General features: G+C 41.0%; 1 protein-coding gene across 3 annotated transcripts in view; it reads right to left on the bottom strand.

Annotated features, from left to right (window-relative positions):
* Positions 1-1501: 1501 nt before the first annotated feature.
* LOC137281675 (sodium/hydrogen exchanger 1-like) overlaps positions 1502-25584 on the bottom strand; it is a 56733-nt gene continuing 32650 nt past the window's right edge. For all 3 annotated transcript variants that reach the window (XM_067813073.1, XM_067813072.1, XM_067813074.1), the window contains exons 6-23: positions 24982-25053; positions 23113-23194; positions 21171-21198; positions 20187-20302; positions 19682-19757; positions 19137-19219; positions 18825-18936; positions 17787-17964; positions 17079-17203; positions 16356-16438; positions 14569-14703; positions 13533-13622; positions 12279-12344; positions 9434-9540; positions 8676-8735; positions 7700-7773; positions 7117-7187; positions 1502-5820 (exon numbers count right to left, since the gene is read on the bottom strand). In XM_067813073.1, the coding sequence (XP_067669174.1) occupies positions 5620-5820; positions 7117-7187; positions 7700-7773; positions 8676-8735; positions 9434-9540; positions 12279-12344; positions 13533-13622; positions 14569-14703; positions 16356-16438; positions 17079-17203; positions 17787-17964; positions 18825-18936; positions 19137-19219; positions 19682-19757; positions 20187-20302; positions 21171-21198; positions 23113-23194; positions 24982-25053 (1759 nt within the window). In that variant the 3' untranslated portion in view covers positions 1502-5619. The remainder of the gene's footprint in view (positions 5821-7116; positions 7188-7699; positions 7774-8675; positions 8736-9433; positions 9541-12278; positions 12345-13532; positions 13623-14568; positions 14704-16355; positions 16439-17078; positions 17204-17786; positions 17965-18824; positions 18937-19136; positions 19220-19681; positions 19758-20186; positions 20303-21170; positions 21199-23112; positions 23195-24981; positions 25054-25584) is intronic.

The raw sequence follows: 25584 nt of genomic DNA, 5'->3' as shown, positions 1-25584 counted from the left end.
ATGACGTCAGACCAGGCAATCCAGTGATCAACATTATGACCATTGATCTACGCAACTGATATATGATAGAAAATATTCAACCAAGTCAAAACCAATGCAGGGCCATTGAAGTTTTCCGACGTTGAGCCGATGATGCTCACGACGTTTGGCCGACATCTTTAGGTTTATAGGCATCTTCAGGAAAAAAGAGACGAAAAGAGAGAAAACAAAGCTGTGCCAACTCGATCTCGACCATGCCTTCAGAAGGTACTGACCCGTGCAGAGTCTATAATTTAGATCGCGCCCTTGCGGCATTGGCGCATGATAGTTGAAAACGACGCACTGTCGTGGGTCTGATTGGCGCACTATGAAAAAAATTAATCATATCAATTATGTAAAAGCATACCTCTCCAAACTCTTTAATAGTTACAACATATTTCCAAACGAAATGGCAAGGTTTGTATCCGTGAGTTTCTTTATAATGAGTCTTAAAACATCACTTGCACTTTGTCTGAAAAATGGAAAACATCATGTTTTCTCTGATGGAACTGATAATATCCGTACTTCCACGCTCAAGTGACGTGCTGATAGTGCCGACCATTAACTTACTGTCCAAGTTGAATGGTTGAAGGGACAAATGAAAATGGCAGTGAAACATGAAAAGGCTGCAATTCAATTTAAATTAACACTTTAATTGATACAACTCAACGGCTGTTTGCATGATAAATTCTTAAAACTGCAGAGCGAATGCATGGTCTCTCTTGTCTTTTCTGATGACCCACCTACAGTGGCAAATGTCCATTTTAATTAACCAGGGGCCAAGGGCCCACTTCTTCTGAAAAGTAAATGAGACACTGCCCGTGACGGCCCGGGGGTAAAATAGGCCTTCAGCTACCCATGCTTTCTCGTAAAAGGCGACTATCCTTGTCGTAAGAGGCGACTAACGGGATCGGGTGGTCAGGCTTGCTGACTTGGTTGACACATGCCATCTGTTCCCAGTTGTGCAGATTGATGCTCATGCTGCTGATCACTGGATTGTGTGCTCCAGAGTCGATTATTTACAGGGCGCTGCCATATAGTTGGAATATTGCTGAGTGCAGCGTAAAACTAAACTCACCCACTCACTAACACACTGAAGGTACTTTTCAACAACTAGGCTGTTCCCACTTTCATCGTAGGGATGTGGAAACAGACCTCAGTGCATTCAACCATTGAATATGTGTCTCCCAACTGTGACACAGTTGCATGCATTCAAATCATCTGATGACTCCAGATACCGCCTATCCCCTGAATACCCATTCCCAATACCGTTGGAAGACTGTAAGAAGGCAACCGTGCTTCTGCTGAAGAACACCGATATTTGACTTTGATATTGACCCCAACAGGATAGCAATTGGGGGTACAGTCAATTGTCTTCACTTCCACGTTAATAATTGGTTAACGTCATTTTGTATTTTTGACAAAACCTTCCTGAAAATTGAATGGATGCGAGCCGGTAATAAAGAACTGCAAGAGTCAGAAAGAGAAGAGCCAAGACTTTTATTGTACTTGATTAAAATGGTATCTCTTTGAATGTGTACAGTGATCAGCAGCATTTTAAAAAGTAAATATGGAGAACACTAAAAACAAAATTAAATTTGTAGACATTGCACTTGGTAGCTTGTCCATGTTTGCTCACACTGCAGTGCACTTTACAGACAATTGCAATGTAAAATTGTCTCCCTAACCATTATCCCCGGCGCCTACCAGTTAATTATAACGGATATAAACTACCCATCTAACGAACACGGTTATAACGAAATAAAGGCTGTAAACTTTAATGGAATTGAATTTATCGAAATATGTTTTTATTCATCATAAAATATAGGTCCACTGATTTCGTTATGACTATATACCCCCATCGCGGGTCAGGGAATCGATAAACTAATCCCCTGTTTACTATCCAAGCCCTCGTTTATCATACAAATGGAAATCCGTGCAACACGCACACATCAAGAAATATATGGTATTTTAGAGGTCTCACTGGTATCGAGCATTTGTCCGATGTGTGTAGGAGGCACATTATATATTTACACACACATGCTTTGTTGTTTTTTAAATCGCCAAATACTGTGTTCCTGTACGGCACACTCCGGCGCAGCGATGACTTAGCATAACATCACTGCCACAGGTTAATTTGCATATCACATGATCGGACTTTTCTCTTGTTTGTAAACAAATGCGCACATTTCATTAATATGCTGAGATTGGCATAAGGCAAGCGATTCGGCGGGGTTTTCATAATGTTTTACAATGATACATTAATATATTTCTACAATTGCGTCAGTAAGGTTTATGACAATACATATTTATATTTCAAACTGGCTGCATCGTTTGCTATCCATTACGCTTCGAGGACAGCAAGTGAAGCCGTACAACCCATGTAAACAAAGGTTCGCTACGCAAATCGAAATAGTGTCACAAGTTCTCAGAGAAACTGAACCGTTTTAACAAAGATGTTTAATTAGTCGTGTAGACTCATAAAAAATAAAACAGCTACGAAATTTGTACATTATATTGACTGAACTGTGTTAGGATCGTCGCATCAGTCTGGCCTGTGGCAGAGATACTATGCTGGCTCGCCGCATGGAACTCTGGGTAGGAGAGTGGCTGTACGGAGAGTGACTCAAACTAGGTCGTCAACACCGGGCTTTACTTCCTCCGGCGATCTCTTTGGCTAATAATAAACAACAACACTTGTCTACTGTTTACAAAAGTGTCAGCCAATCAGATCGCCGGTATAATCGCGTAATGCTTGTCTTGAGAAAGACCGAGCGTACAAGTGTGTCATACTTGTTTTGTGAAGACTGAAATAAGTACCATAGCGTCATGGTTCTTTTGTGATTCGTTATCGGAAGAAGTACCAATATCGTTAAAAACTGAGGTGAGTTCAGGTAAACATGTCTGAAATCCTAGTCCATCATGGATAAATACAAAAATTAATTACAAAAATCCAACACATTACAGTAAAAACTGGGCAAGTAAAGGCATTCATACAAGGACCTGTGTGACAAATCTGGTTCGTTATCCTTTGACAAGTTGAAGGAAAGGTATGGCATTAAAGGCACACGTGTGGACTGTTTGCATGTTTTGAATATACCACCTGATTCTTGCAAATATACTAATAGACATTCTAGAAATATCACAGTGTTTTATTTGATTGTAACTGAGAGTAATTTGAATCTATTGAAAGGATGCAAAGGCTGTAGACTTTTTATGGCACCTTGATTTCTGATGAAGATTTGCTTTAATTAGCCAAGACTCTACATCCGGTAGTAATTTTGAACTGTGTGTGTAAAAGCTCAAAATGTGAATTTGTGTGTAATTTCAAAGTCTGTCATACAAACTCTCAAAAATGTGAATTAGTGTGTAGCGATGTACACTTGGGAACGATAAAGACATAAACAATAATATCATTAAGTCGCATGTTCTCTCACGAGGGGCAGAGTAAGAATGCAATCATGCAAACACCATGTGTGTCTGGTGATGACGTATACTGACTGTATAAGTCTCATATGCTTTCCTGGGGAGTGTATATTGAGAGTATAACTATATATTGACAGTGCAGTTATATACATGCTTTGTGTCAGTCATGATATAATGATAGTGCAAGTATATATGTGAGTGTTCTATGCCTTTCCCGATAGTGCCTATGGTGAATGAGTGAGTGAGTTTATAATACGATTCCGGCTATATGACGGAGGTCTGTTAGTGATCGAGCAGACAGTCCAGTGATTCGCCAGTGTATACGGACAGTACAAAGATACAAGTATATCATACTTTACCTGAGATTCTATATTGACAATGTAACAACACTAGTTGCCAAAAGAAACGTTACCCTCCTAAATTTATGAATTACGTAAAACGTCTTAACGATATGTTAGAAGGTATTATTTCAAAAGAAAGCTTATCAGCACAGCTTTATGCAAATCACGAAGCCAATTCTCATATGCTGTCATCCTTAGATGAATTACTTCTTTTTTCAGAATATTAAATTATCCTATTTTCGCAAGCCAAAATAAACCCAAAACCGTGATTTAGATGTCCAAAAGAAAAGTTGAAAATATATTTTGATTTGAGACGAAGATAAAACATTCAAGGTCATGTTTTCCAACTGCAAGAGGAAGAAAGAGTGTGTAACGTTGTAAAAGAATCAGTTCTTGGATTTCAGTTTTTTAAAACATTTTGTGCCGATTTGCAATTGTGAAGATAAGTAAAACCTGACTTCGATATGGTGTAAAAGTGTTTAAGCACATCTAAAATTATGTTTGTTCACATTTTTGCTTGCAAAATAACACTTTTGCTTTTTCTGGCTATACATAGCTATATTAGACACCAAAACGTGGCAATATTCAGGCAGTATTTGCATTAGTGCCATGTGTGGAATGATTCCATATCGTACAAAGAGAAAATAGAATGCATGATATGATACACAAGTACGAGACATATGTCTCGAGCCAAAGAGCCATTGAGATGGTGGAGTACTCACAAGTACTCACGGGAGAAAAACAATAACAAAACTTTACACCAGTCCACGGAAATTGCTCCGCATCAGTGCCCCTTTAATTAAGGAAGGAGGGTAACGTTTCGTTTGACGTTTAGTGTATATCTAGACAGTATCACCGCACTACAGGCGACTGTGGTCGCCGCAGAGAGACCAAATAATGGACAACCACGCATCAAACGCCAGCTGAAGATAGGTACCTCAGTCATTAAGGAAGGAGGGTAATGTTTCGTTTGGCGTTTAGTGTATATCTTGACAGTACACGCGTGACAATGTATAAGCGCCCTATGCCTTCCGTGGGAGAGTAAATAACTATTTATCAGTGCCTCGTGCTTTAATGGGAGTGAATATTGACAGTGCATCCACGAAAGTACCCCATGCCTTACCTGAGATTTTAGACTGTCAGTGCAAGAATATATGCTCCTAGTGCTTTTTCCTGTGACTGACAGTACAAGTACACACACACTTCAAACAAAAAAACGCATAGGTGATTTGGGGGATATTGGACTTGTGTAACTGCGGCAAAGACAATACAGATATACTATTTGTTTCCAAAACGCCATCTCAGCGTGACAGTTTACGCGGTAAAACGCGGCACTTCCCTATTTTAGAATCTTTTGAAGAAATATTCTCCAAAACTCCAAGAATGCAAGTAAGCGGGAAAACATGAGGCATCGGTAACAAGACGGACTGTGCTTGAACACATCATATCTTGACCGACATGTATTATCGACGTCCGACGTATAACAGCACTACACAATGAGATTCCGGATTCAATTGGGCCATGGTATCATCAACTTGAACGTCTTTGTAGTAAACCAGTTTCAGTATGATGTGTCTGATGTGTACACTGGACAAAATAGCTAGGGATATATTTACATTTTCAAAGTATGAATAATGATCAGTCCTAAACATGCCAGTATGCCTAACTTATTTTGTCCAGTATATTACACAGAGAACATGCGTAACGGAAAATAATCATAGTTCGATAAATCACAATTTTCGACATATCACATTTTATGCTGTGAGCAAAATAACCTGTTTAAAAACCTATGTGGAGTCTTAAGATTGTTTTCTTAAGTACTGAGTTTGTTTCCTCACAACTTAACGTTTACTGATCGGTCGTTTTCAAACACGGGGTTTGCGTGTTCTTGAACGTGATTGGCTGGTGCCGCTCTCTGTATTCGTGGTGTCCTCTGAAGAGCCACATTGCTTCTATTGTCGTCTGTGATTATCTGCATTTGGTTCGCAAATGCATCGTCGTCCTCGGTCAGATTCCTGTCCCACTTCCGGTTTGTCTGAAACAGTTGAACAGAATCTTAGGCTCATGTATTTTCACTTCATGTAACAGTAAAGCATGGTTATAACGAAATCGCTTGAAATGAACTTATGGATTATAACCTTTTGTTTCTGTCGTGGACGCTTAGTTTAAATGCATGTAAGGAACTTCGGTTGAAATAAACATAAACTACTACTAATTTTGTCCGTTATTACCGAAGTCTACGGAATGTACACTTTTAGAAGTAAATCACATTGTGCCAATAAGTTTGTGTAATATGATAACATGAACATTTTGTTTTGCATCTTGTAGTCAAGCGTGTCCATCAGCATACATCAGCCTAGAAACTTATCTCTGACATAATTTCTTGGTATTTATTTGTCGGTATATTGTTAACGGCAAGTCAAAACATTGATTACACAGCAGTCTCGTTTCCTGTTGACTGAGTTCCGTCATACTGCGCAACATAGTGTAATAACCAGCCTGTGAATAATTCATTTAACTAGATACATAAATATCCATCAGTTATTTATACATCTAAGCACTTGTATATTGCAACACTGCACTCCTTCTAATAATTCAAAACACGTGGTACAGATTGCTCTGTCATACAGCGACCTCGGACAAACGGAAACCCGGAAATCGTGGATATCTTAAAAACAGGCTCTGCCGCTAGCAAGGTTAGGCGATCTGGTACGGAACTGATATTGTATCAGTCTAATCGTGTGTTTCAGAACTATACTGAATAAGCGGAGAAAACACACAACAGCTGTAACCAGTGAGCAAGATGCATTGTGAATCATTTTACGACCTCACCAAACAGGGACAGTCTGTGACGTCTTAGTTAAGGTCATGCTGCCTACACCTCGCTATTAAACATAGAAATACGGTGTTGTTAAAGTTTAAAATTAAAATTAATTTGTAAATACTTTTTTCGCATGAAACAAGGAATTGAGTTCAGTGTAACCAGAGTTGTCTGTGATGTCTAGTTTCACTTTCACACGAGAAAATTCAGATCGGCAGAAAAGAAGGTCATTGTCTGAATAGGTTAATGAGACTTGTGTTTCGACATGGGACACAGCAATAATACAGCTATATGTCGACAGTCTGTAAACAATCGAGTCTTGACCGGATGGCCCAGTGATCAGCATTATAAACATCGAGCGAGCGAGACTGACCACCCGAACCCGTTAGTCGTCTCTTACGACAAGCATGGTTTGCTGGAGACCAATTCTAACCCGGATCTTCACACGCTGATTGACCTTACGTCTTGAAGATGATAACACCCACTGGATGTATTCATGGTTCTACTTACAGTAGCTCCTTTGTTCATCTTGAGCAGGTCACTCAGGCCAGAGGCATCAATGTCTTTAGTCACGCGATTCCCTATAAAACATCCTCCGTTAACATAGTGATAAACACATGACGGGACAGTACACAAAAAATAACTCTTTTGAAAACTTGATGAAAGATGATGGTGAGCCAATAGCAGATGCTAAATCAAATGCAATTTTTCTTCAAAAGATTTTGTTTGCTTGGTAATTAGGAAGTAAAATGAAACGTGACACTATTTCACAACATTCTTGTCATGTCGATAGTACCGCAACTTCCGATTAAATGGCAAGAAATAAAATCTAGATATTATAAATCAAGGTTGCTCCGAAACGATTTTTAAATCTCATATATTGAACAGCTAAAACCCCTACAGGTTTTGAATAAAATGAAATCTCTTAAATGTAAGCGTTCATGTTTGTTTTCTTTTTCTAAACAATTACAAAAAGGGAAAGTTGCGTTACTTTTGCTTTTCAGTATATTTGCAAACTAATATGGTGCAATATTTCCTGCAACTTAATCTGTACGTCATGTCCGGAGAAAAACTGATATCTTCCGAGTCTCACCTGCCGCAGCACCAGGAGCAGTGTTGGTGCCATTTTCCTCTTGACCAATGTTTACGCTAGTCTCAATCTCGGGACTGAAAGATGAAACATTGTTTATTACTGATTACACTCCAAACACCGTTGTTATTGTACATAAGGACAACTTCATCTAGTACCAGATTACTGTAACATCCATGCTCCTAATAAAACGTAAAACTTTACACTTTAAAAGTACACCTCTAGCGCTATGATACGGTTGGAAATAAATATGGAATCACTCATGATATCTGTTTAGTGATAACAAATTGGAGTTACGTCCCTTAGAGTGACTTGCCGTGAAGAGGCTTCCAAACAAGATGACGCGTTTCAATTTGATGTTATGGATAAATTTATGTACTCATCGCATGATCACTGGCCAACATGGTGGTCTCGGGGTTACGCACTTTTCTAAATTAATTAAGCTCTTTCGCAGTTTTACAGAGTCATTTCCAGAAAGTATAATTTGTGTTCCTAATACATGTATATGTTATTTACCTTACAGAAACACTTGGTTATTGATGGATCTCACAAAATTGTCACAAAAAAAACGATGGATTGAGGGATTTTTTTCAAAAAGGCAGAGTTGGTTGCATAAAAATTATGAAATGTTTCTCGGCACATTTTTTTCAAAAGTGACGAGGGCGGTAGGACTTTGTTTTTTAACAATTGATAAACAAAATGTGACGTGGGAGGAACACATTTCTATTTCTTTCTCTCAGAAATACAGTTTGGAAAGTTTAGCACATGTTAATTAGTCATAGATTCAGTCACACTCGAACTTACAAACACTTATTCGTATAGTTGACAAATGGATGATCGGGACACGGCCAAGTCATATTTGTTTTTAAATGGCAATAAAATATTGTTACGCGCACAAATAAAAGTGACGCGCCGATGCCCTAGAAACACTTCACTATTTTTTATTAACTTTTACTTGAAATATGTATATTGCACTTACATATTGTCTTGCGCAGGCGCAACAGAGGCTCCCCCTTGTTGAAGATTCTTGTAGTGTTCTCTGAATTGGAAAATAGACAACATGCATTAGGCAACGTGTTGACTGGAACCCGGATGTTCAGCGGGACAAGTGAACACTTCAACCATTAACCTACCCTGTATCACATTAATCAGAGTTGAAGCATTCGGGACCATGTAAACAAGTGGTTGATGTCATGACCATCGATCCACATCATCAGGTGAGTGAGGGAGTAAGTTTAGTTCAGCAATAATCGCGTCTGGACGGACAGTTCAGTGATCAACACTGTGTCAGCCAACGAGCCTGACCAACCGATCCCTTTAGTCACCTATGACAAGCATGGGCAACTGCAGACCGATTCTAACCCGGATCTTCAGGATCCACACCATATGGGAACTCTAGTTTCTCTGGACTGGACCTGGGGGGTGTTATTCAACACACTTCGATGGACTTTATGGATGGGTCTTTGAGACTGTAAACAACACATAATTATTGGGCTTGCCATCAGAATAGACACATCTGTCTGCCTTACCGAGTTTTCAACACACAGCCTCTGGAAATATCACTCTATCATTACTTACTGACTTCAGGAGAATCGATCTTTGCAATCAGCCAAGTAAGTGAGCCTGACCACCCGGTCTCGTGTGTTGCCTCTTACGGCAAATACGGGTTGCTGAAGATATATTCTACCCCGCATGTTCATTGGAGGAGGTATTGCTGGGTACCCGCGTGATACTCACTTGAGCAGGATCTTGTTGTGGAGTTCCTTGAAGTGGGTTTGTCCGAGTTCTGGATTTATTTGTAAGAACTTCCGGATGTACCGGTCCTCAAAACGGTCCAGTTCCCCCTGTGTGGATAGTGAGTGAGGTGGTCTTAACACAGTGAATGTAGGTCGAAATATAAGATGATCCCGGGGATCCAATGTTTGACACCCTACAGACACCCTCAGACACCCTACAGACACAATCAGACACCCTACAGACACCCTCAGACACCCTACAGACATGACGCGTCATCGCCAGCACACAAACACAGCACCCTAATCCATTGATGTTTCAACAAATACAGAGGTTTGATATGTGATAGTTTTGATCACGTACCTTGTGCACCTGTGTGACAATATACATATAATAATTATATATTTTTTTATAAATATTATTCAGGACTGTAGACACATTGCATATTCTTGTTATTAATCTTAGGTAATCATATATCCTACAGGACATGAAAACTTATAAATAAATAAATAAATAAATAAATAAATAAATAAATAAATAAATAAATAAATAAATAAATAAATAAATAAATAAATAAATAAATAAATAAATAAATAAAGAAAGAAATAAATAAATAAATAAATAAATAAATAAATAAATAAATAAATAGTGCCACAGCTATCGGGTAATTTGGTACAGACCACAACTGTTTCCAGAAACTTTCTCACCATCACCTGGGTCTTTTTTTTTTTGTTTTGTTTTGTTTTTTTGTTTTGTATTTTTTGTTGTTGTTTTCCTTGAGGTATCTGTAAAGATGTTTTTCATTATTTGAAAGAACTGATTTTTACTTCCTCTTCTTTTTATCATTAATATCTAATCTGACTCAATATAAAATACATGTTACCAACATTTGTAATTTACACAGACAATGTTGCATTCCATTTAATAAGACTACATTAGTAAGATATTTATCCCTTCAGGAGGGCTGATAATCTAGCTGACGGTTGTCTAAATAACATATTCAACCCTTTGGCTGAGATGGCCAGATTCAGATGATGTTGGATATTGCTTGGAAATTTGATTCTCACCCTTGTACATACGAGGGGATGTCAATAAGTTTTGAGCCTTGCATAGAAAAACACACAAAATATTGGTATGAACCACATTTATTTTTCAACATAGGCCCCTTGTGAGTCAAGACACTTGTTCCATCTTTTCTGAGAGGCGCTGATACCATCTCTGTAGAAGGCGCCATTTTGGTCCTCAAACCAAGCCCCAGTAGCAGCAATAAGCTCATTATCATCCTGAAGTCTACGACCACGCAAGTGTTTCTTGAGATTTGGGAACAGATGTAATCACTTGGTGCCAGGTCTGGAGAGTATGGGGGGTGCGGCAAGATTTCGTACCCGCATTCCTGGACAGCAGCGGCTGCAACGCGAGAGGTGTGTACTGGAGCATTGTCTTGATGTAGAAGAATACCACGTCTGATCTTGCCCCGGCGCTTCGCCTTGATTGACTGTCGCACTTGCCTCAACAAGTTAACGTAATATTCCCCATTCATTGTTCTTCCTTTTGGTAAGTAATCTATGACGCATTTGCTATTCCAGAAGACTGTCGCCATTACCTTCTGCACTGATCTGGAGGCTTTGAACTTTTTGGTCCTGGGAGAAGTGACATGTTTCCATTCCATGGATTCTTGTTTGCTCTCAGGATCATAGTGGTGGATCCAAGTTTCATAACAGGTTTACTAGCCTAAAGCGAAAATCTTCTGGATTCTTGTTGTATGTGGTTAGCATGGAGTTGCTTATGGTTACCCTTGTTTGCTTCATTTCATCTGTAAGCATTCTTCGCACCCATCTTGCGCACACCTTAGACATGACGAGATGTTCATGAAGATTTGTCTCGATGGATCCGTGTGAAATGCCTGTGGTCTCCCCTAACTCGTGGAGTGTGATTCGACGATTTTCCAGCACAAGTCTATGCACTCTGTCAATGTTGTCCTGACTAGTGCTTGTTGTTGGGCGACCTGGACGGGGGTCATCTTCAAGACTCTCTCTACCGTGCTTAAATTCATTGACCCATCGTTTGATGGTAGCAGACGAAGGGGAAGACTTCCCATAAACTGCTGAAAGCCTTTCTTCAATGTTCTTCGCCGAGTTTCCTTCAAGAACTAAAAACTTAATTACTGCTCTATACTCAATTTTATTCATTTTCACTGCCGTGAGGGGGGTCTCTTTCTGTCAATGTGAGCTGTTCAATAACTTCTGAGAGTAGGATACCAAAACTTATATAGCACATCAGCTACACCCCAAGGTTCAATGTCGTAACATAGGCTGTGACACCTGGGTATGAAAAATGCTAAAGGCTCAAAACTTATTGACATCCCCTCGTAACATGCCATGAATGGCACTAGCTTATTTTGTTTGATCTCGGTTTGATTTACGAACCTTAACGATCATGACATTCGGTACACCTACAGATTATCGGATAATTACCAACCCTATTGTTTGGTGTCTCGTCACCCTTACCCTAACCCTAACTCTGAACCTTACACTAACCCTAACCCTGAACCTTACACTAACCCTAACCCTGAACCTTACACTAACCCTAACCCTGAACCTTACACTAACCTTGAACGTAACCCTAACCCTGAACCTTACTCTAACCCTAACCAATAGCAAACTCGCTTGCTTTCAAAGATGGCGGAAGACATCCTGTATTTTGTAGTCGGCATTCCGTGGATAAGGGCTTTCTTCAAAATCAAAATCCTGTACAAAACCATGTGGCCAAACACTGGAGCCACGTGGAATACTTTCCATATTGTATGGCTATGGCACTTTGACATAAACATTGGACAAGACAGACCCACCTTTATAGCGTATCTTCCCCGGACACCGATAATTTCCTCCACACCTCCCATTAAGTGATCTATCAGCTGAAATGATAAAGCGAGTATGGTTATACGCCGTTTTTTAATGTTCATTTATATCACGGCGAGAAACACCAGAAATGATATTTACACACAATACCCATGTGGGGAATCGAACCCGGGTCTTAGGTGTGACGAGCCAACGCTGTAACAAGTCAGCTACCCCACCGCTCCGAAACAATAATATTACTGTCTATACTATGTCACTTCTGTAATCCTTCAATTTCATCACCTACATTTAAAGACAGACGCTGAATGAAAATTCAGTTCGGTCAGGTGGGTGATGGGTCACACGGAAAAGCGTATGTGCCTGACACATTACGTGAGTGAGTGAGTGAGTGAATATGGTTTTACGCCGCTTTTTTCTACCATACTAGAAATACCCATGTGGGTAATCGAACCCAGGTCTTCAGCGAACACGGAGAGGTGGGGTAGCCCTGTGGATAAAGACTATTCCTGAGTTCGATCCTCCACATGGGTACAATGTGTGAAGCTCATTTCTGGTTTAAAAACGGCTTAAAACTAAACTCAGTCAATTCAGCGTAAACGTTTACCACAGAAGCCGGATCTCTTGAGGTGCTGGTGTACGCCTCTGAAACTGAGGGGTACGTGATGTGATATACCCGTTATGGGGGCATATATGTTTATATATTATTATATTGCAGCGTCTTGTTCATACTCGCACTCGTAGCGATAAACCACCTGGTTTGGGTGTTACCCGTTTCGTTTATTTTTAACATTTATCTAAAAACCCGTCCGAAAACGGCCATAGAGTTTTTCCCCTTGACTATCTTTTATCCTCGAAATACCAGTGTACATCCAGATACGTTGCTTCAGATCACTGTATTGCACTCGGTGTGATGCAAATAAAACAGCATGGTGTTTTTACGCCACACTTTTCCCCACTATTCCAGCTATATGGCGGCGATCTGTAACTAATTGAGTCTGGACCAGACAATCCAGTGATCAACACGATGTCAATCTATCTGCGCAACTGCGATATGATAACACGTCTCAACCAAGTCAGCCAACCTGACCACCCGATCCTGTCTGTCACCTCATACGACAAGCATGCATGAGTTACTGAAGATCAGTTCTAATCCAGATCTTCACAGATGTATTGTGAGAGTGGCTCAGCCACCCGAAATCCGACATTCATGTGAAAAGTGAGATAAGCACAGGTTCCTGACTCACGTTTTCGTTGAGATCCTGGAACATGCTGAGCTCCTTCTTATGAGCCAGGCGGACACGGAACAGCTTTACCAGGGGCTTGATGGTGATACCCTTCGAAACAGAACATGAGACATGAACGACAGTGAGTGAGAATAGTTTTACGACGGGTTTAGCAACATTCCAGCAAAATCACATCAGGGAATACCAGAAATGGTTTATAAGCAGATGTCCAAACACCCTCTCAAGTGACTGCGCCAAGAGTCCCTCTGATGTAATCTTTGCACGTAAAGCAATGTCTGGAGCAAGAAATACAGTTTACATGTGAAATCTCAGTGGCAAATGAAGTATAATCGCAAATGTTGTTTTCTGTTATAAAGTTTCTTATTAATCCTGTGTTTCCATGTATTCGGTGAAGCATACGATGCACATTTGGGCTCGAATCACTCGAATGATGTCTCGCAATACATATATGAAAGTATAGTACGTATATAAAAGTTACCTGACAAGATTCAGATGTACCCTAACAAAATTTGATCACAGTATTGGATAAGAGAGGGTCCGCCGTAGAATCTTTTTCACTACTTCACACAAATCTCAAATGTAAATTTCAGATAATCGTTATATAGAAGCAGATTGTTGATCACTGCAACAAATGCAACACTTCCCGTTTAACGTCAATGCCTGCACGAACAACAACGAGTTCAACACTGAGACACGTGTAACGTCAGTACAAGCATAAACAACAGAGGGTCCGACCCTGGCGTGAGACACATGTAACGTCAGTACATGCATAAACAACAGAGGGTCCAACCCTGGTGTGAGACACATGTAACGTCAGTACAAGCATAAACAACAGAGGGTCCAACCCTGGCGTGAGACGCGTGTAACGTCAGTACATGCATAAACAACAGAAGGCCCGACCCTGGCGTGAGACACGTGTAACGTCAGTACATGCATAAACAACAGAAGGCCCGACCCTGGCGTGAGACACGTGTAACGTCAGTACATGCATAAACAACAGAGGGTCCGACCCTGGCGTGACGAGTAACGACAATACCTGCACGAACACTGTGAAGAAGATGACGGTGAGGGTGGCAGTAACAAACATGTCCTTCATCCCCGGAGGTAGGGATTTCTCGTCCAGCAGGGCGACGAGGGAGAAGGCCACGGCTCCCCGCAGACCACCGTACGCCTGGAGAACAGTTGTAGCGCATGAAATCATGATATCTGTCACAAAGACCCGGTTCACAGCTGTGTTACCCGCGATGCATGTTACACTGTGAACGATATAAATCTGAATGTTGTACAGCTCTGACTGTGATTGGGTGAATTTAGTTGTACGGCGCTTAGAGCAATGTTTCAGCATTATAACCGCGGTGAAGACCACGGCCCGCTTGCACAGAGCAATCTTAGGCCCATACAATCAACTTTACAATCACCATACAATTGCCCTAATCCACTTGCACAAAGACGATCTTAAGACAGCATGGATTTAAGATTGTGATCTTAACTAAGATCGAACTCTTCAACGTTGGAGATCGAAATTTCCTAACTCTACTTCTGTCGACAGTTGTCTGCAAGTGCGCATAGCATGCTGCGCAAATAAGACGCAGAACTGGTTACTGCACACAAATGACATTCCTTTCTTGGTCGCACCTTGCAGAATGTTCATGAAAACAAAAACAAGAAAACCAACCAACCAACCAAACAAACAAACAAATCTTTGAAGGAAATGATAACGTAAGAGAAGGAAATGATGCTACTGACTACAATGATCTTAGCTCCTTACAGTTGGTTCCGACCAGTTGTAAGTTTTGATTGTAACTTACATTGATCTTAGCCTACAATCGCTTTGTGCAAGTGGATGACGATTCGGCGAAGCTTAAGAATTAACAATAATTGTAGCGGCAAGATCGTTTTGTACAAGGGGGCCCAGGAATGAGGTTCACATGATAAACCCATGTGGGGAAAAGAACCCGGGTCGCTTTCGCCACTGCGATACCCCATCGCTGAGACATCGACTGTGAATTATCATAGGATATAATGACTCTGCAAATGTCAGCAATGTACCACATTTATTTACCTACTGTTAAGGAATTGAGCTTTGCAAGATAAACCACTGGTGAAAACCATGAGTAGCATGATACACCTTTAGGTCAAGATATTAGTCAAGTCAGATAATATAGTGATTGACAAGCGACTGAGCACTGGCCTTTTAAACTGTCTTACGATGACATGTCAGCCAAGACCCTGTTCCTCAAAGCGATCATAGCGCTAAAATGATCGTACCTCCCATACTTTAACACAGACTGAAGACAGTCGTAACTCCCATACTTTAACACAGACTGAAGACAGTCGTAACTCCCATACTTTAACACAGACTGAAGACAGTCGTAACTCCCATACTTTAACACAGACTGAAGACAGTCGTAACTCCCATACTTTAACACAGACTTAAGACAGTCGTAACTCCCATACTTTAACACAGACTTAAGACAGTCGTAGCGCTACGATCGCTTTGAGGAGCGGGGCCTGATCACCCGATCGCGTAAGTCGCTACGTACGACCAGGATGACGTGCGGATGCTGGCACCAGTAAGGGACATAACCCTGCAAATAAATTTGCGGCTCCTCAGTCACCAGAGCAACCAGAGCCGTTGAAGCGCAGTGGAATTTTGTTCTAGTGGGAAGCTCAATCATTATGTATCACTGATTGTCACACAGTCGTGTGGGACCTGTAGCTTCTAAGCACAGTCATGGAGTGTCGCTTCTTGGTACTATATACCCTGGGATGTGTGGTTTCTATGTACAATCATAAACAGTGGTAACTGTAGCTTGTACTTACAATTACGAACTGTTCATCGTAAGTGATGTCCCTGGTTCTGTCGTCATCCAGCTTATTTATCAGGAAGGACAAGACGAACGTGACTGAAGAAATACACAAATACAACAGAGTTACACAGTGCTTCTTTCTTTTTCGACACATCCATCAGATTTGGGTGGTGGTGGGTGGGTGGGGACTTTTGTCCAACACATCCCAAGGAACATTCTATGGACCGGCAAATATATTATTTCATTTTGACTTTTAGCACAACCATTTTGATATTGTGATATTTTCCAAGAAAGATTGAAACAGTTGGAATGGAACAGTTTTGAATTTAATGCATTCCAGTGTGTATAATAACTTTGGGAAAGTCAAATATCGGTCTTACACAAAAGTATCAATGCTTTCATGTCACTAAAACACAACTGCTGTAAATGTAACTACGAAGCAGATATACTTAAACGTTCTATCTGCTGTCAATACACTATTCATTTGGTCTCATTTCTCAACAAGCTGCTCATTTAAGAAAACTCCAGAATTCACAAGAATGGCCCCTTTGCCTTTAGGCACATACACCTAATCGTGGACAATGGTAAGATTGGACAGATATCTGTAGTGTTAATCATCAAATATTTCCACCAATGCAAAGATGGATAGGGAGAATCAGCTTTCCGGCCTTGTTGTCACTGAAGGGATATATGAGCATTTTGCCACATTGGTTAGCTGCCAGCGGTTGCTACTCACTGATGAACCTGTATATAAAGCAGAAGAAGACGGCCCACAGAACGAAGCCAGTGTGCCACATACGCTCGTCATTCCGGAACATCACCAACCCCAGGAAGAGGAAGATGATGATTTCATTGGTGGTGCTGGTGAAGAAAAAAGTCTTTGAGATACGAGTAAGTGAGTGAACTGGGTTTGAAGCCGTTTTGAACAGTATTCGCTTTTTAAAAAAAACTGGGTCAGCTCAGTTTTGGAGGAATGCGTCAGAGGAACTTTTATTCATTTTAACCTAGGTGCTGACAAAGTTATAAACGTAATGGGGCGAACCCACAATCACAGTTTTCTGACTTTCAGATGGACAATGTTACTTTACGCTATAATTACTCAAAGGGCTGGTGGAATCTTTAAATCTGTATTCTTCTCCATCCAAAAGGCTTCTTTCATGGTTTGTATAATACGAGATATGTGTTGCAAGTCAAAGGTATGTGCAAAATAAATGAAACCCCTGTAACGTATATTTGCCGAGATGTACAACCTGTCACGTTTACGGACACTTGCATGCACAGCCGGCTTCTTTTGTTTAACGTTGTATTTGGCCATGTTGAATAGTGGATGCAACATCGTGCTGTTTATGCATTTGGGATAGTCAGGAATATATTTTTGTATCCCTCTTATTATGTGCATTATAAACGGGGTTCCCTGTGTGCTACAGACTTTAAGGTTCCCAACCTGATGACCTTGGTGAAGTATATGATGGTCGTCTTGGACTTCTCGCTGATGTTGTGGAAGGCGTAGTGGACCTGGACGAGGCCGCAGCCGATGATGCTGATGATGCCGGAGAACTCAAACAGCTCCGCCAGGAGGAAGCCGAGATACACCATTGTGTACACGATTAGAGGCTGGGCGACTGGAACAGCGTCAAGTGAGTGAGTGAGTGAGTGGAGGGGTGAGTGAGTGAGTGAGTGAGCGAGCTGAGGTCACAATCAGTCAACCCTGGACGCGGAGAGGTTCTGGGCCCCGTTTCACAAAGCTCTCGTTAGCGTAAGATCTCGTAACTTTTCTCATAGCATCCGTAGCTCCTGTGTTACAGTATAGGAGGCATAATAGCTACTAGAAAAGTTACGAGATCTTAGGCTTACGAGAGCTTTGTGAAACGGGGCCCTGGACTACAACGAAACACATGTGATACATGCAATACACGTGAGTTGTTCAAAACTGCCTGTTCACCCGGGAGAAAATGGGTGCGATATCTTGAAACGATACGGTTCGATACGGTTCGATGGGCGTCACCATATGCTATCTTTAGATATATATTTTTTCACAATTCTATATTTTATTTTTTCTATCAAGTAACAGTGTAAATTTTGACATAACCGTACATTTCTAGTGAAAATTAACAGTTTTAAGGTCAACGATACGATAAAAAGTATCGATATGTTATCGTCCGATAAAGAATCACGATTATCGATACTACGATATATTGTCATAGCCCTACTATCGATTTGATTCGATTCGATGGACACCACCATATGCTATCTTCAGATATTTTCTTTACAAATGTATGTTGTTTCTATCAGGAAACAATGTGAATTTTGACATAACCGTACATTTCTAGTGAAACGTAACAGTTTAAAGGTCAAGGTGAGTTTAGTTTTACGCCGCACTCAGCAATATTCCAGCTATATGGGCGGCGCCGCACTCTAACACCTACTTGAGTAAACTGTTTTGTGAAACGTTGCATTGGTCATTAATCGTGGAGCTGCTTACTTTTAACCTTCCGGGTGCATCTCGTCAAGAGCGCAGTCAAAATTCCTGCGAGAACACCGAACCCTAGGCCACCAAAACACACCACAAAGAACTTCAGGATACCGAGTCCAATCTGGGGAGAGAAAGTAAATGTCAGATTATGTCACGTGTGGGTCTCTTAAACATTCATTCGTACATACCTGATAAAGGGAGGTCGTTGTTTGTCTGCATGACCTGATACACCTGTTGTCTTACCCGTTTACCGTCAACACCTTGACCTGATGAAGTGATTTTGTTGTATGTCTGCATGACCTGATACACCTGTTGTCTTACCTGGTCACCGTCAACAGCTTGACCTGATGAAGAGAGCTTGTTGTATGTCTGCATGACCTGATACAGGACCACAGTCACGCCATCTAGAGACAAAAGACATGACACCTTACGTTATACTGAATCATTCCACTATAGATCGACATCAATGAATAAACCGACAGTCACGCCATCTAGAGACAACAGACGTTACATGTTATTTTATACTGAATCATTCCACCATGTATCGACATCAAAGAATAAACCGACAGTCACGCCATCTAGAGACAACAGACGTTACATGTTACTTTATACTGAATCATTCCACTACATATTATCATAAATGAATGGATCCTGTACGTTTAGATACAACTTTGAAAATATCGTTACTGAGAGTAAATAGAACTTTTAAGCAAATAATGGACAACACAACAAAGGTAGCGACTACGCGATTTAGTGGTCACTTTCCTATGTTTAGCATTTGTATTCATTCATTTGTAAATCTATCACATCTGCCTAATGACAATAGATAAAGTAAGGAGTAGAAGAGAGCCTTGACGTGGCCTTACCGTTAAGCAGAGATTCTCCGAAAACCAGGTAATACAAAAGATTGTTGACGCCTATTTCCTGGAACACAGCCAGAACCTGAAAGACAAACAATTTTATGTCTGTTTTAACACTTTAACTGAAGTTATGACGTGCGTGAGTTCTGTTTTAATCTACCGTTGGCAAAATGACAGCATTATCACGGCGAGGGACACCAGAAATAGGCTTTACACCCTGTACCCGTGTAGAGAATCGAACCGGAGTCTGTGCTTTCATTTTGATACGTTTATTTTTTATTTTGTGTCGAGTTGAAGCAATTAATTCGATTATGCTAACATTTTTGTGTGGAACAATAATATTTTGTTGTTCATGTTCAAAAGTACTAAAGCTCTTTCAATATGGCTGCCGTAGATTCCATGTTGTGTTGGGATCAGTCGTGATAATCACTGGCATTGTGAAAAGGTGACATAAATCACCTAATGACAACGTCTACCTACCGCCACAGGGTCGACAGCAACGTCTACCTACCGCCACAGGGTCCACAGCAACGATGAGTGCGGCAAAGATGAGGATCTGTGTGAGTGTTATCTGGAAGGTGAAAGCCCCCATCGCTCCGCTAATGGCAAGGCCGTACAGAGTGAAACCTGCAGCAGGCATAAACGGCGTTTAGGAATAATAGTGAATGAACATTGTTTTAGGACGTTTTGATAAATCCCCAGCAACATCAGCTGTAGAGATACCATAAAATCTGTTATATCGTGGATCAAAAAGGGTCTTGACAAGATAATGCTTTCTTTACTGGCCAACACAGCAGGTCCTACAGATCTGAAATCTTCACGATATGCGGGTAAATGACAGTGGTGAGTTCATAGAGAATGAGTCTTAATTGTTAGGACCCTATATTTTCCCAACGTAGGTGATTTGACATATACTGCAATGAAATTTTGTCAGTTGAGTACTTATTCTATTCTTTCAGAAAAGATCCAAAAGATTCCACTAACAAATTCAAATTTCTTTTAACGCCGAATTCTGCAGTCTGTACATAAACTACTGCTTCTTAAACCCCGACGAGTGCCGGTTTAGACAGCGTCCACTGTTGTCCGGACCAGGCTGTCACCGCTATCATTGTTCCACACTACTGGAATTGTCAACCGAGTCAGTGAGCCTGACGTCCTGATCCTGTTACCAGCCTTTTAGCATGGGTTTCTGAAGGTCAGTCGTAATCCTGGGCCCACTTGCACAAAGCAATCTTAGCGCTAAGACTGTCTTAGGCACATGTTGATGAATGGGAGTTCCAGCCGTTGTAGCGCTATGATTGCTTCGTGCAAGTCAGCCCAGATCTTCACGGATACCTAATTATTGTATGTGGTAATGCTGCATCCCTGATTTGTGGACTTGGTTCAGGAAGAAATACGTCAAATTTCTTAACAATGAAAGCACTGAAAGTACTACAATCCACCAGGAAATTACGGAAACAAGATGATTTCTGTAGCACGTTTATAAAATACTCACCCAGAGCAAAGAAAGCTAATATGGTTCCCTGAAACGAAAGTGAGAGAGCATCTGAATGAGTCTAACGTCAGAATAATATCAGTAATCAGCAGAGTAACCTAGCCCTCGATGGATTCGAGGACACCGTTTGTCTCCTTTGAGATCCACAATTACAGTTCCTGTTTAACTCACGCACTATCATAGTCTTAAGATGTCTTATCCTTAGTCACATGTTAGATTACACAGAACGTACCAAGTATTAACTAAACGTATGACTTGAAGAAAAAGCAAACTGGATTGAAATGAAAGAGAGAGAGAGTACAAAACACTATGACTATGTGAGTGAATTAAATTTTACGCCGCACTCAGCTATATTCCAGCTGCGTGGTGGCGGTCTTAAAATAATTGAGTCTTAATCAGACAATCAAGTGATCTACATCATCAGCATCAATCTACACAATCTATGATATTGTGACATGTGTCAACTTCGTCGGCGATCCTGACAACCCGATCTATGTTTGCTGCCTCTCACGCCAAGAATAACGAGTACGTATAATACCCAGAGAATATCGAAAAAAGGAAGAAAGAAACGCAAATCCCAAATATCAATGAAACTTTGGTGTTATTCAAGGACGTGTAGATCAGCGAAAACAAAGATACACGAATGAAATTTTGTGGAGCAATGCGTTGCTATCATGTTCATATTTCATGAGACTAACAGTCATCACAGTCATTACTGCTGTCCACCAGGTGGTGTTGATGTCAGTACCTCGTAACAGTACCACACACCATAACACTCCCTTCACCCAGTCTGTCCACCTGCCTGATGCAGTTAGGAGCAAAACGTTCATGACGTCGTCTGTAGACACGGTCTTTACCATCTAGACGCCTGAGGAGATAACGGGATTCATTGTTAAACAATATGCGCCTGCAGTTTGCCAGGTTCCATAGCAGCACCGTGTTACACCATCTCATCCGTCGATGTGGTCGTGTCACGGAGGGGGCGACTTTTGAACGTTTGGCACGAATTCCTACTCCTCGGAGATGGTTCCTGATTGTCTGATAGGACACTCTTCCGGTTCCAAACTGTTCTTGTGCTGTGTCCCGGGCGGTACGATGGCGGTCACGTAGGTGGGTTACCCGGATGTACCGATGGTGAGCAGCTTTGGTGACTCTAGGTCTTCCCGATCTTGGACAGTCATTTGACGAATTTGTTTGACGAAATCGATCCCACAATCGAGTTATCGTGCTGGGATGAATGTTGAAGACCCTTGCCACTTCACTCTTTGCTTCGCCAGCTTGCAATCGTCCAGTTGCCTGATTTCGATCCTCATCGTTGAGACGTCCCATTTTCGTGTACAGTACTTGCAAAGATCGTGGATGAAATTGTGAGATTCATTTGGGTCTTTTATAGTCACATGCTGTACTCATGTTTTGCACGTGAGAAACAGTCATTGTGCCTGATATTCGTCCTGCATGACATCCACGCAGATCATGACAATCCTGATTGATAAAACCGTTCAAAATCATTTTTGGGTTGCGTTTAGTCAAGCATGATCTTCTTAAAGTATTCCCGAAACAATGTTCAACCCTAAAAAATGTTTGAGTTTACATACGTGTACAAAGTTGTAAGTTTCATTTTTCAATTTCATTTTGCGTTCCTTTTTTTGAGGAGTGTAGTAGGCATAAACTATAAAGAGATGCTAACTGGATCAAAAAGTCTAAACCATAGATAGCTATGACTGAGATAGTACCCAGAATTTACTATGTGTACGACTTTAAGAAAAGTAAGGTTAATTGAAATAATTTACTAACTGACACGGAGTAAAAAGTGTTGACAATGCGTATGACTTAAAGTAAGCCAGAGGGTGATGTACTGGTACAGTGAATGTCACGTGCGATGCGTATGAAAATACGTGTAAACTTTGATCAGATGTCCGTATAACAACTTTGAAGAACTCACGACCACAGCAAACAGGAGGACAGATCCGATGTTGTCAGCAAACGTCCTGTCATGAAGACTGTAGGCCGCTTCTAGAATAATCCTGAAATACAGATGTATAAAGTGTAAGTTGTCTTGTTGTTCTGTAGTGTGCTGTGCTGACTGACTGGACTGAGCACTGTTAGTCGGTGAATTGTGCTGAGCGATACTGTACTTTGTGGTTGTTACACACTGTACCCATCAACATTCCAGTCATGTGACAGTGGTCTGTAAATAATTTAGTCTGGACCAGACACTCTAGTGATCAACAGCATGAGCATCCATCTACGCAAGTGAGATACGATGATATTTGTGAACCGAGTCAGCGAGCCTGACTACCCGATCCCGTTAGTCGCCACCTACGACAAGAATGGGTTTCTGAAGGTCAATTCTAACCCGGATCTTTTATTGATGTGTGTTGTTTGGTGCACTGCATTTGTCTTTGTGTATCGTACTGTATTGGTTTGTACTGAGTGGAAGTGTTTTGTATTATGTTTGATTTCTCTCCCGTGGAAGATTCTGCAGTGTAATATGTTTACGACAATATTACACTAGTGCAAAGACGTAATACCGCTAGATGTATGACGTCATAATGATTCACAGAGTTGACGTCACAATGGCTCGCGGAAAGGTGAAAGCCCTCACACGGTGGGAAATGTAGTCGCAGTTTGCGCGAGAGAGTAATACACAGAATATTACGCGCGCTTTCGCTCGTGTAATGCTAAATCTTTCACGAGTTTAATAAAAATGGTATTATACGGAAGGTCGTTTAGTATCCTCTATGCATTGACCCGCGGTGTAGCGCGAGCAGGTGAGTGAGTGGATCAGCACTATATTTCAGCCATACAGCAACCACTGAGCAGTGACCTTGTGGGATCTGATTTGTGCTATATTCAGATCCTTAACCGATTAATATAATTATTGTTCTTTTTCAACGGTATGTTGGTCTCTGGTTATGCTCTATTGAGTGAGTGAGTATGGTTTTACGCCGTTTTAGCAATATTCCAGCAATATCACGCTGGGGGACACCAGAAATGAGCTTCACACATTGTACCCATTTTGAGAATCGAACCCGGGTCCTCGACGTCATGACCACTGTGCCACACCCTCGCGCCTGATGTCAGTGGTATATTGAAAAGCGTTTTCGATCTTAATGTGCTGCTATTACTTCAGCTATGACAAACAAGACTTACCGGGGAAAACGTACCACTTAAGAATCCACATTGCCGTACATAACCCATCTGCATTTTAATTTTCAAGTTAAATTCGCGGGGTTTTTTTTTCAAATAATGACTGGTCTCATAATAATAAACTAAATATTGCCTACCCGCATGCTGACAGCATAACGCAGTTTGTAGAATGAATTACTCGAGTCACGGAGGATAAAAGTGCTCACGGAGGAAGAATGTGCTCATGGATGAAGATAGTAATCACGGATGAAGAAAGTACTCACAGAACAAGAAAATATGCACGGAGGAAGAAAATACGGAAAAAGTCGGTGATCATGAATTAAGGCGATCATTAATGAGAAAAAAGATAATAACGGAGGAAGACAGTACTCACAGATAAAGAATGTACCCACGGAGGAAGATTGTAATCAAGGAGAAAGAAAATACTCACGGAGGAACGCTGTACTCACGGATGAAAAATGTAGACAATATGCACCGAGGAAGAATGTTCACATGGAGGAAGAATGTGCTCACGGAGGAAGATGTACCAATGGATGAAGAATGTTTTCGCGGAGGAAGAAGATATTCACGGAGAAGAAGGTACTCACGGGGGAAGAACATATTAACGGAGAAGGAGGTACTCACGGAGGAAGAAGATATTAACGGAGAAGAAGGTACTCACGGAGGAAGGATAAACTGGAAGAAATCATGTGGGGAGAAGAAGTCTGGAATGTAGGCAGCACCTCCGGAAAATCTGAAAGAAGTTGGCGTGAAATCGGTTAGTGTAAACGTCTGTGGACAAATCTGTCATGTGCAATCGTTAAAACTTCTTCCTGCATCAAAACTCCACTTACATGCATTTGTACGAACCACCCTAAACAGTGGGGAATACATGTCTACAATATAATATTCCTTTCCTGTACAGTCGGACATATATACTTGATACTACCGTCATGACCACGCGACAAACTGCTTCATATGCCTACTTTCTGTTAATCACACAACAAACTGTCTTCCGAAAGGTGATAAACGTTTACTGTCTGCCCCAAACCTTCCACTGTTTAAAGGCTACTTGTACGCTAATTCCTTTAGAAAGGGTGTAGGGATTGTAAGATCCTCGTAATTTCCGTATTTCTTACAGTCCTGTACATTCTTTCAAAATACCATGTGACGTATATATTACCGTCAAGGGAGTTTTATTTAGTACATCTTTCAAAGCCAGCATTCAATAGAAAATACCAAAAACGTTCAATGAAACCGTGAACACTCGTGTTAAGGGAGATAA

The sequence above is a fragment of the Haliotis asinina genome, chromosome 4 (assembly GCF_037392515.1).
Source record: "Haliotis asinina isolate JCU_RB_2024 chromosome 4, JCU_Hal_asi_v2, whole genome shotgun sequence".
Lineage (NCBI taxonomy): Eukaryota > Metazoa > Mollusca > Gastropoda > Lepetellida > Haliotidae > Haliotis > Haliotis asinina.
The sequence above is the reverse complement of the archived record's forward strand: the minus strand, read 5'-3'. Positions and strand labels throughout refer to the sequence as shown.